The 13,112-nt window shown below is 34.2% G+C and overlaps 1 protein-coding gene across 1 annotated transcript in view; it reads left to right on the plus strand.

Moving 5' to 3' along the window:
- slco3a1a (solute carrier organic anion transporter family member 3A1a) overlaps nt 1–6,945 on the plus strand; it is a 49,148-nt gene extending 42,203 nt beyond the window's left edge. Inside the window, exons 6-10 of the mRNA XM_026257257.1 lie at nt 1,035–1,233; nt 2,730–2,898; nt 4,028–4,197; nt 4,519–4,583; nt 5,235–6,945. Coding sequence (XP_026113042.1) covers nt 1,035–1,233; nt 2,730–2,898; nt 4,028–4,197; nt 4,519–4,583; nt 5,235–5,611 — 980 coding nt within the window. The 3' untranslated portion in view covers nt 5,612–6,945. The remainder of the gene's footprint in view (nt 1–1,034; nt 1,234–2,729; nt 2,899–4,027; nt 4,198–4,518; nt 4,584–5,234) is intronic.
- The last annotated feature ends 6,167 nt before the right edge of the window (nt 6,946–13,112 follow it).

Raw genomic sequence — 13,112 nt, forward strand, 5'->3', positions numbered from 1 at the left:
TAAAAAAAATTCTAATACTCTTTCATTGTAAATTATAGCAGATTTTCCCCTAGTTTTAGTGTTATTTAATAATGTTTTACAAAAAAAATTCCCCCCCAAAATATTAGCAGTTTGTGTATTTTACTGAATTTTCTCTTATTTTTATTTTTTATTAGTAAAAATGTGTTTCCTATTTTTATTATTTTTTTATTATTTAATGTTAATTGTAATTACAATTAATAAAAAAAAACACATTTGAATTGTAAATTATTAACAAGAATATAAGTTTTTAGTATTATATTCTAATTGAATATATTTTTCTAAATTATTAACAGAAAATCTGTTTTTAAAATGTGTATTATTTTTTATTTTTTCATTGCAAATTATTACAGGAATGAAATCAAATGAAACTTGCAATTGCAATTAAAATTATTATTATTATTATTATTATTAAACTTTATTTCTAATGGTTTCATTGCAAATTGTAGCAGATTTCCCCATATTTTTAATGTTCATTTCTAATGTTTTACAAATTGTATTTTTTTTCTAAACTATTAGCATTAGTCTATTTTTACTGTATTTTTATCATTATTTTTAATAATTTAATTCAAATATTTTTTACACATCATTCACAGAACATGTGCCTAATGTGAATGTGTATATTTTGTCACTTCTTAATTTCATTTCATTCCGTTTATTTCTTTGCAAATTAAGTTTTTTTTTTTCTTTTTGTTTAAACAATGTTTTTGTGAAAAACATTTGGATTCCCAGATTGTCAAGACCTTCTCAGTATTTTGAAACTCATTTTATCCCAACAGGTTTATCTTTGTCTCTTACCCAGTAACAGTATAAATTATAATTTATAATTATAAGATTTGCATTTATTTGTCTAGCAAAAGCTTTCATCCAAAGCAACTTACAAATGAAGAATACAACAAAAGCAATTTATCGACATCTGAAGTGCCGCAATACAAAGAAAAGAACAAAGATAAGAGGGAAACCAACTCTTGACTTTATGTAACACATCATTCTGTGGATCTTCTCGTCATAAACAGGGATGACGGCCATCCCCTGTGCCTGTCTGGGCATATTCCTGGGAGGTCTACTGGTGAAGAAGCTGAACCTGTCTGCTCTGGGAGCGATTCGGATGGCCATGCTGGTCAATCTGATCTCCACGGCCTGTTACGTGTCCTTCCTGTTCCTGGGCTGTGACACAGGACCTGTCGCTGGGGTGACCGTCGCCTATGGCAACAAGTACGGACGGCTCAGCTGCTCAGCCTTGTTATTTTTTGTGCCATTTATAATGTCTTTGCAAAGAAGCTAGAGGATGACAAGTCTACATGCTGAAACCCCTTCATTTATTTTGTTTATGAGCCAGCTTCAGTATTTTATAGATTTCACTGGTTTCAAGGGAACAGGAGAAAACAGATTAGTAATACATCCCAATTTATTTTCCAGGCCCACATTGAATCTTTGCTTTATAGATCTGCAAACATAGTGCTTTGGATTTAGATTGATCTCAGTGGCTTCTGAAATCTGTTCATTTGCTGATCGTCATTACACCAGTAGGGGGCAAAATTAGTGTATTTTTGTGTTTTGAGCAAGTCATTGAATCACTCAGATTCTTATTTTATTTGGATATAAGCATTTTTAAACAAATAAAAGTTATTGCATTTTGTAATATAGTTTTTCATTGCCAATTATTAGCAGAAAATGTTTTTTATATAATTTAATTTTAATACATTACATTTTTTATAATATTCTTCTAATACAAATTTTGTTGAAATAATGTAAAATGTGTATGTGTAAAAATGTGTAATTTTTTATTTTGTTAGTAATTTGATATAAATGATTTTTCTAAATTATTAGCATAAGATTTTTTACACTTTTTATAATCATTTTAACTAGTTTGACACATTTTATATTATGATTTGTCCTTCTTTTTAATGCAATACTATTTATTGCATTGCAAATTATTAAAAGATTTTTTAGTGAAAATCGGAATTTCTGGATTTTTACACAAATTAATTAAAATTAATTTTATAATTTTTTGTAATACAGTTTTTCATGATCTGATTTAATTTAATTAAATTTTTATAGTTAAATTTTAATACAATAAAATTTTTATATAATCTTCTAATTGTTGATAAGAAAAAAAAAATTTATTTATTTATTTATATTTTAGTATTATTATTAAGTATTAATGTTTTATTATTTTTAATACATTTTACATTATATTTATTATTGTTTTCAGTAAAGTAGTTTTCTTCATTTTTTCCTTCTTTATTTTACAGAACTATATTATTAGCAGAACAATTTTTTTTTTTTTTTTGAAAACCTTTCAGTGAATCCCAGATTTGTGTCATTTTTGAACATTCATAATTCTTCTCTGAATGACGTTGACCATCTAAATGAACTCACATGCCCCTCTTGTTCAGTCGGTCAGCAGATGATTCAGTCATTCAGTTTGCTCAAGAACAAGATGTCACTCATGCTCCAATTTGTTCAGACTCAACACACAGACTCATTCAGTATTTGTTCAATATTGCTGTGCACACCATCACACGCTATTGGATTTTCCCCAAAATGGGACCAATTCCATCCCAAAAAGTCAATTCCATCTGGGCCGGCTCATATCTAAGCTGCTAGACAAACAGGGCTGTGTGTGGTAAACAAAATGAACTCATTGACACTCAGTATATATAAATAACTGGCTTCAAACAGGTGAATGTATGTTTGTGTGTATATAGGACACTGCAAGTAGGCCAGAGGCCGGAAGCCCCCTGCATGAGTCATTGTAACTGCTACACTTCTTCCGTTAGCCCCGTTTGTGGCTCCAACGGTGTGACCTACTTGTCCTCCTGTTTGGCTGGCTGCACCAGAGTCATCAGAACCGGACTTCCACCTCCTCTCTCTCAGGTCATTACCCATCTCATTTACACAACAACTTTGTCTCTCGCTCTTTCTTTCCTCTTCGCTGTCACATACTCTCTGTGTGTCTGCTTCTCTGGCTCTCCGCTCATTTTCTGGACAGCTCATGTCCGGCGTGGGTCATTAGAAGCGAAGCCCACGCCGCTTATCAGATATACAGTATGTCTGCCTGCCAGGCATCATAATAGCCACTGCAATATGGGCCTCTGCGCTCACTACCATACAAAGAGAATGGTACAAACTGGAATAGATGAATCCAAGATATAAGTCACAGCCAGTAGCGTTATCGTAATTGAGCACTGGTTCACGACATGAATATACCAACTGGTGGGTTTAATGAGCCCGTTTCTGCCAGGGTTCAAGGGTGCACTGACTATAGACTATAGTGTTCCTGTAGCTCAATTGGTAGAGTATTGCTATCAAGCGTAAGGTTGGGGGTTCGATTTCCTGGGAACACATGATAGGTAAAAATTGATAGCCTGAATGCACTGTAAGTCGCTTTGGATAAAAGCGTCTGCTAAATACATAAATTTATAGCACATTCAGACAGATCATAATGACTCGTTTACTTTACACTGGTCCACTCAACCATCATTTAATATTCATATTAAATGTTTTTATTTTTAAATAAGCCCTTGTTTTAATTTAATGGTTGATGGTAGTATATATTACTGTAAGTGATTTAAAATCACTTTATCATGCTTACTGTCATATTTGCACATATCAGACGGCAAAATTATTAGTAAATTATTTTATGAGGAGAATATAAATGTTATTTGAGGTAACTCTTTATTTTAAAGTGTCCTTGTAACATGTTACATAAACTTACTATTATAATAATTGATGCATAATTACATGCAAGTAACCCTAAGGCAAACCCTAACCATATAGTAAGTACATGTATTGTAGTTATTTTAATATAAAAAAATTAATAATACTCTAATAATATAAGTAATATATATATATATATATATATATATATATATATATATATATATATATATATATATATAGTAATAAAATGTATATTACTCAATACTTAAATGTATAATTACACTGTAACAAATAAATACCTTAAAATAAAGTGTAACCTTATTTGATCTTTTTTTACTTTCAGAATATGACAGGGTGCGCGTGTATCTCCGCATATGACTCTGCCACGGCTGTGCCAGGGAAATGCCCACGTCCCGGCTGCAAGGAGGCCTTCCTCACCTTCCTGTGTGTGATCTGTGCCTGCAGTATGATCGGAGCCATGGCCCAGACGCCCTCCGTCATCATCCTCATCAGGTGACTCTACCAAACTTATTAAAAAACAGAGCTCCAGTGTTATGGCCTGTACAAACCAAGAGCAATAACTGTGATGATAACTGTGATAGTGTTGTTTATTATAAGCGTGCACTGCAGTCTGGTCGTCTGCAGCTATCAGTGATGAAGCATTGATCTATCTATCTGTCTGTCTGTAAGACTTCTACTGTATACTCACTAAAAAATGTTTTAAAAAATCTCATTTGTTTTTCTTTTAGATCTGAGGGGACGCGTCATGAATGTGTGTATGATTATGAACTTATTTTGTGTTCAATATGTTGACTTGCTTTCTTGCTCTTTTAGAACTGTGAGCCCAGAGCTGAAGTCATACGCTCTTGGAGTCCTTTTTCTGCTTCTGCGACTGTTAGGTGAGATATCACATCCCAGAACAACCACATTTACTACTCAAACTACATGCTTTCACAGTATATTGTGGAGAGTCATTGGTTTGCCTCAGTGGAATAAGCATTCTACAGAGTCATTTTCCTCGCAATCCAAAGTGCCATAAAACAACGATAAATGCATTTGCTACGTCTGGTCAAAAAAAAAAAGCAATAGTTTTCTAGCTTTAAAATGAAAGGGATAGCTCATAGATTATTCACCCTTGTGTCTTTCCAAACCTGTAAGACCTTCGTTCATCTTTGGAGCACAACTAAAGATATTTTTGATGAAATTCACAAGCTTTCTGACCCTGGTTAGTCAACAACGCAACAAATAAATTCAAGGCTCAGAATGGTCAGGGAGCTTTTGAATTTCATCAAAAATATCTTAATTTGTCTTCTGAAGATAATTGAAGGTCTAACAGGTTTGGAACGACATGAGGATGAGAAATTAATGACGTAATTTTCATTTTTGTGTAAACTATCCCTTTTAAGCAGTTTGTCCTAATTAAGTAGTTCTCAACTTGCTTTATTAATCAGAAAATGAAGACTTTCTCCATTCTCTCAGTATTGTAAAACAGCTAATATGTGTAGAAGCAGATCAGAATTTCAGTTTTGTCTTTTAAATGCCTCTTTCAGGGTTCATTCCTCCTCCTCTGATATTTGGCATGGGGATCGATTCCACATGCCTTTTCTGGAGCACCGAGTGCGGGGACAAAGGCGCCTGTCTGCTGTACGACAACGTGAGCTACCGGCACCTGTACGTCAGCATGGCCATCGTCCTCAAGGTCGTGGCATTCCTCCTCTACACGACCACCTGGCAATGCCTGCGCAGAAACTACAAGAAATACATTAAAAACAATGAGGGTTACGTTACACCCACCGAAATGTTCTCGTCCAGCGTGAATCTGGACAGCATCGGGAAGGACAGCAGTCAAAGCCAAGTCAACAGGACTAAATTTATATATAGCCTGGAGGATCACGAGTGGTGTGAAAACATGGAGTCCGTTTTATAGTGGTTTCGTGCTAATTCAAGAAGGATCGTCTCTTATTCCAGGATGTGTCCGACTTTCTTGTAAACTCCTTCAAACTCTTCTACTGGGTCCATCTTGTTTTTACAAGTACTCTCACAGGTGTTTCTCCAGTGCCAGTAAAATGTTGTGGTAGTTAGCTGAAGGCGTCTACTTCAATGCCTGATTGTGTAGCCGGTTTGTTCACTTCACACAGCTGTGCATTAGCTGAAGTCATGCACAAAATGACTTTTTTAATAAATTAAAAAAAAAAATTATATATATATATATATATATACACAACTAAAATCAACAAGTTTAATTCGTCATCAGTCATCCGGCTGGTTGATGCTGGTTATGTTCTTGACCCCCGCCCCAGTCCGTTATTATTATGGGGATCATTTAGTACATCACAACCAGTTTATTAATACTAATATATCATTCTATTGTATACTACATACTGCAATTTTATACAGTATATATATATATATATATGAAAACAATATCAATTATTTCTCAAAACATTATTAGGGGTGTTTGAGACATGTTTTTTTTTTTTTTCTAAGTGCTTTTTGCAGCATTTGCTTCTAGCTGTTGTTAATTTATATTGTTTATTGAGGCCTATAATGTCTTAATTTGTAAAGGTTATTGATACTGTACATTGTAAGCTTCTTTATATATTTGTGCAATAGTGGGAGAGTGTATTTGATTTTGTTTCGGATGGTGAAGACATAGCGAATGAGATTTGTAGTTTTATTAATGAATTTAGGAATGCCTCTTTATACAGATGAGAATAATGACATGTTTGGGACTAGACTTTGAGAAAATATTGTGATCTACAGCGTGACTGACTTCAGAGGAGAGGTATTGGGAAAAGGCGTTTTTATTAAATGGCAGAAGACTATTGTCATTTGTGAGTGGTGCTCTCGTCTTTCTGTAGAGCAAATAACGTTCTGACGGTCAGGCTTGGCCTTGGTATTTATGAGTTGGATGAAGAATTACATTTTATACAATTATAATGTAACATGTAAAGTGTGTTTCAGCTTTGGATTGAGATTAAACTGTTTTATTTCACTTCACTGCAATAAGACATGGCACTGTGGGTAGAAATAGAGCTGTATACAAAAGACACTTGGATAAAAACTGTTCATGATGAATTTCTGGTTTTACATTATTTGAATTTCCTCTAAAGCTTCTTCATAGCACATCATTCTTGTTTTACAAGCGGTAACTGCAGGTAAAAATGTAAGCAGTGTACTTTTCATATCATTTTTTTTTTTTAATGGCAAAATAACTTTTATTTTATTCTGCAAATAAATTATTTTTCATAAAATGTCAGATTTGCCTCTATGGTTCTTTTTTACTTAAAAGTTTAAATAGTTTAAAAAAATGTACTCACCCTCAGGCCAACCAAGAAAAAGATGAGTTTATTTGTTCATAAGAACAGTAAAAAAAAAAAAAAAAAAAAAAAATACATCACTTGCTCAGCAGTGGATCCTCTATAGTGGATGGGTGCCGTCAGAATGAGAGACTAAACAGCTGTTAAAAATGACTACATTGTATCAATGTGTTGTGATTTGTTTTGCAATGAACAAATTCATCATTACATTTTTAAATTCAAACCATTACTTCAGGCTAAAATATGAGTCCTGTATGCATGATGTTGATTTTGTTTTTATGAAAAAGTGAATCAGGAGAGAAATATGCACAGATAAAGCACCAATTACAACTGAAAACAGTTCTAAACAAAGATGTTACTGAACTGTGATGTGGAGGGGGAGGAACAGTCATTATGGATTATGGACTCATATTTTGGCCAAAAGCAACAGTAAAATGTGTTAATGATGGGTTTGTTGTTCACAAACATCCAGCTTTTCACTTCACTAGATGTTAGCTGATGGACTGGAGACGTGTGGATTGCTGTGATGTTTTTATCAGCTGTTTGGACTGTCATTCTGACGGCACCCATTCACTGCAGAGGATCCACTGGTGAGCAAGTGATATAATGCTACATTTCTCCAAATCTTTTCATATGAAGAAACAAGCTCAACTACATCTTGGATTGCCTATAGGAGGGTGTGTACATTTTCAGCAAATCCTCAGTTTTGGGTGAACTATTGTTTAATGGAATAGAATTTAAGATATTTTATCAGTAGAGTTTTATGCAGAATCTACTCTGAAATATGTTTTTTCATGTTAATACTCACTAGGATTTTTTTTTCTTTCATACAATTCTGTATTCACATCAAAATAAGAATAAGAGGATGTATTATAGTGTAGATGTAAATGGACCCAATTTGGTTATTTATAAAATCTAGGGCAAAATGGAGAGAAGATGACTATAAGCCATTCGACTGCTGGAGTGAGATTTCCACTCTATGGAAAAAGAGATTTCAATCAGAAAGGCCTTATTGCATTTGTGTTTATCTGCTTCTGATAATATATTCCTTGCTTTACCTTCTCCTCTTGAGCTACACCCTGCAGTTCAACCAAGGAGTTATTAAAAGTATGGACACAGAAAGCTTTTTTTTTTTCATAGAACCTGAAGCTAGTCCTGAAATAAAGAAACTGCTTGGTCTATTGTGGCTATGAAGGTGAAAAGCACATTATTTCACCATGGGCCTTTGAAATTGAACTCTGGAGCATCTCCAACATCAGAGGCTATACCGCTATTGGGTAAAAAGGCTTTCTTTTGATATCCTTCATAGACACACGCTCTTCACAACAAAAGGTCATATGGAAACCTGGCAACCTTAAAAGTTTTTTATTTATTTAACTGAATGGACGCCAAATGTCAGGCTGTTTGGAATCGACGGGAAGATTTCTGCAGGAGTATTGGAACTGAAATCCATCTGTTGGATTTATTATCTTCCATCAGTTTTTAACAGTGTCTCTTTAAGTGAGGTGACACATATACTGTGTGTTAATCTGCCCTGGTGTGTAAGAAGATTAAAGTCTTTATTTGATGTGGCTTAGATTCCCTTTTGCAGCCTTGACAAAGAACCGATTGAACTGGAAGGAGAATATGATGAGAGACTTAAAGCAAAGATACCCATTAACTAATAGGGAAACAGATGCAATGTTTTTTATTTATTTATTTTTTTGTAGTTTGCAGCAATGTTGTTTTAGAATAATTGCTATACTAGTATAGTTTTTTTTTTTTTTTTTACTAGATTTTAAACTGTGTGTTGGTTTCAGTTTAGATTTTTATTTTTTATTCGTTTTTGTTTTATGTCTCATATGTTACATATATTTTTAATGCGGCAATAAGACACATTTCTGATGCGAAAACCAACAACAAAAGAGCAATATTCGCAAAATAATGTACTAAATATCCCTGAAAGATTCAAGAGGATATTTATAGCATGATGTCCTATTCATTAGCACCTGCTGAAGACACAAAACATCTGCCAACACTACAAAAGGTTTATTCTTGTTAAAAATATGCTCCATGGAACACACTGTTGTCAAGACTGACATCTCAAATATGTTTTTGGTGCAGTACTGTTCAGTTCCCACTTTCATACATCTCAGAGGATCCAAATGCAGGAGGGATGGGGATATGAAGCATTTATGTTCTGCGGTGCAGGGTTATTTATCAGGGTTATTATTATCAGCAAATAGAGAGCTATTTAAACTGATGTGCAGCAATGAAACAGTTGAGAGAGCTAATTCAATTACCCACCATTTCACATACTTAAAGGAGTAGTACACCCCAAAAAATTATCATTTGCTGAAAATGTACTCACCCTCAGGCCATCCATGTAGATTTTGTTTCTTTATCGGAACAGATTTAGAGAAATAACATTACATCACTTGCTGCATTCACTCTGCAGTGAATGGGTGCCGTTAGTATAGAGGCCATAAGAATTCCATACAACTTGTTAAGTGAAAAGCTGTGTGTTAAACCATTAACACTTAAACACTTAAACCATTGCTTCTTGCCAAAATATGAGTCCATAATCCATAATAATACTCCCTCCAATTAAAGGTTGTCATCTCACGTATGTTTTTTTTTTTCACTTGTAAATGGTGCTTGATCCGTGCATATTTCTCCACTGATTCAGACAGCCTTTTCACTGAAAAAGCAATATTATGTAGAGAGAACTTCTATTTTAGCCAGATGTGGAATTTATTGTGATATTTTTATCTCTCATTTTGAGTTTGAAGTCATTCAGTCATTTTGACGGCACCCATTCACTGTAGAGTATCCATTGGTGAAAAAGTGATGTAAATGCAAAATTTCTCCAAATCTGTTCTGATTAAGAAACAAATTCAACTATATCTCGGATGGCCTAAAGGTAAGTCCATTTTCAGCAAATTTACATTTTTGGGTGAACTATTCCTTTAACTGCTAGTACAGAAGCCTTTGTTGGTATATTCCCTGTGAAAGGGAAAACTCTTAAAAATGTAAAGTGTTTTTGTTTGGGAATTAAAAGCTTTTACAATATCTACAATGTTTCCCTAAAGACTTTATCTCTAACCATGGAGTGCATTAGTAGGGTTTGATCTGGCATGTGTTGTGTATGTGTTTCTCTGCACATTGCATCTGTTTTGCTTTGTTTCACATAATAATCCATCACTGCTAGGGCTATCCCATCAAACTGTGCGTAATTAATTTGAGGATTCGTAACAAGGCCTAATTTCTCAGGAGACTGAAGTGTTTGTGTGAAAATGCACAGGATATTTTATGTAAATAAGTCAATCCAAAGAGAGTCGGTGTTCTGCTGCAGTGCTTTGACTGAAAAAAGATGCTGAATTTATGGTTTTGTAAATTATCCTTCAGAACCACTGCTCAAGTTGTCCATAATAATCAAACAACTTAATCGTCTTCAGCTGAAGATAAACCCTGCTGTGTCACAAATATAAATCCAAAATATGCCTGACACTCTTCAAATGGCACTCATAATATTTGAGAGAGAAGCGGGAAGGAAGGATTGTCAGTTTGCTCTTTGTGTTGTGCATTTTTGATGTTCGGTTCAAAGTAGATGTTGAGAGCAGCTCAAATGCTCAAATACAGACTGAGTTTAGGGAATAAACAAGGAACTTGATGCTTTGTGATCAAAACCTAAGGATATAAATATATCCTATTTATATATTATATATACCCCACATATATATCCTTCAGTTTGATTATATATTTTGTTCAATGCAAGCAAAAATAAACTACAATCTAGATCTAAAATAAATGTTGAATGCTCAGAATATTCTTTAATTTTAACTTTGTTTGTTTTCCATTAATGTTCTAGCAGTTATTGTGTAAGCATTACAATATATGATTGCATATTGAGATTTTTTTAGATGAAGACAATAGAAAAAGTGTCAGATATCCTCCAAAGCATTTTTCACTTATTCTTTGGACTGTTTCAAAATAACATCTTACATAAAAATTAAACAGCAAAAGTATTTCCCTTCCCTGTGGCTGAGGGTTGAGCAGTGTGTGTGTGTGTGTGTGTGTGTGTGCGGAGGCAGGAAAAGATTATTTAAAAGCATTACAAAAACCCATTACTTGCCTTCATGAAATCCTTAGAAGCAGGTTGGAAATGGAGCATGGTCATTTTCCATTGGATAACTTGATATACACATTGCACATGCAGGGCTAAACTGGGTCCGGTGCAATGGCACACTGAGCTGATGGAAATATGGGCACTATTTTCTACCTTAATGTTGCAGCAGAAGAATTATATTGGCTCAAGGCATTCAAGAACTGCTGTGACTCACTGACATGAAATGTTGCTCATTTATTTGCAAGCAGCTCCGCTGACTCTCCGACAGCTTCAGTAGCCTGGTCCAAGTCCAAGATGAAAAAAGACCTACAAACTACTTGAAATACCCTTTAACACAGTCATTCTGAATTTGATTTACTTTTTCACTTATTTCACTTTACTACACTAGTATTGACATTACAAGGAGGGGTTTGCAGTTATACCATAGAACCATTTCGATTCCTGCGTACTGGATGCAGCACAATGCAGCAGGACAAATTCCCGACAGTAAACCGATGTCCCATTCTATTTCTGACCCTACTTCAAATGGCCAATAATAAAGAACCTTTAGGTATCATTTTCACTGACAGATAGTAGGCTTATTTAACGCTCACACATAAACAAAATGTTATTTAGAAGGTTTTCACAACCCATCATGCATACAGACTCCCTAAAGCAATTGTGAGGACAAATTAAAAATATAGCAGAAAGATGACCCCCTTTTTCCTTTCCTTCCTCTTTTCTCCATGGACACCACCATTTCTAGGCCATCTCTTACAGCACGGAGCACACACATGTATCAGAATGATTCAAATAAGATTCCCTCTGATTCTTTTAGAAATTCACTATTGGTTTGTGGGCACAAAACAATGTTTTGTGGGCTCATTTGCCCATATATAAAAAAAAATTGACAAAAAAAGAAAATTACAGATCTTATGCTGACGAAATATCAAGTAAAAGGCTTAGCCTAGTTCCCTCAAAAATGAAAATAAGCTTGTGTTTTACTCACCCTCGAAGCAGGTGTATACGACTTTATTCTTTCAGACGAATCCAGTCAGAGTTATATATAAAAAAAATCACAAGTCATCAAATAAAGCATGCACATCCTTAATAAAACATCCTTAACAAAACCACCTTCTGTAGTGAATCCATTCGTTTTTGTAAGAAAAATATTTGTTTATTTTTCTATAAAAATGTTTGCTATGGATGCGAAATCACAGAAAATCGAACTTGGTCCAATTTATTTATTTTTCTTTTTTTATGAAGGATGAAAGTTTTGGAGGCAGTGTGTAAATGTGATTGATACAACGTGAGGTCGTATTTATTTTTTAACATGCAAAAAATTCAGACGGGGATTTGTGGGAAGACGATTAGTTGAATGGCAATATGAACATTATGCATGAATTCATAAATGATCATGAACAATCAGTTAATAGGCTGGATGTACAGTATAGGACACTTTCAGTTTGCTAGCATTATGTGTATATTCTTCCATTTCTAAAAACAGGATTAGGTTCATCCTAAATATGCATGTGACGATGGTATGGCAGCAATGCATTATGATATTTGAATCATTCAAATATAATAAATGGACTAAAAATTCCAAAGTGTCCCACTATCAGTATTTTGTAATACAAAGTTACAGTTGCCTACACAAGCTTATTTTGATAAGTAGTGAGGGTGTTAGACCTGACAGGAAATTGTGATATAAACAGTTCATCTTTCACAGTGCGAGAATCTTCTTCATTTGTAGGTTTAGAAATGATATGCCAGGACTGTTTGAGTTTATTCCTGAGCCTGGAAAATGGTGAAAACTGTCATAAACATTCTTCGTTAGTAACATTTTTGCCAGCTTTTTTTTTCAGTTATGCCTGCTGGGTGCACTCTTAAAAAGACAGCAAATTTTAATACCTCTCATAACATCTGGTGTTGTGAAACACTTGGTGAGTGATCATGATAACCGGTCAATCTTAGCTTAAAAAACAATTATGCTGCCTAATTGTATAGGCTTTAGGCAAATT

Source organism: Carassius auratus, unplaced genomic scaffold (assembly GCF_003368295.1).
Source record: "Carassius auratus strain Wakin unplaced genomic scaffold, ASM336829v1 scaf_tig00214259, whole genome shotgun sequence".
In the NCBI taxonomy this organism is placed as follows: domain Eukaryota; kingdom Metazoa; phylum Chordata; class Actinopteri; order Cypriniformes; family Cyprinidae; genus Carassius; species Carassius auratus.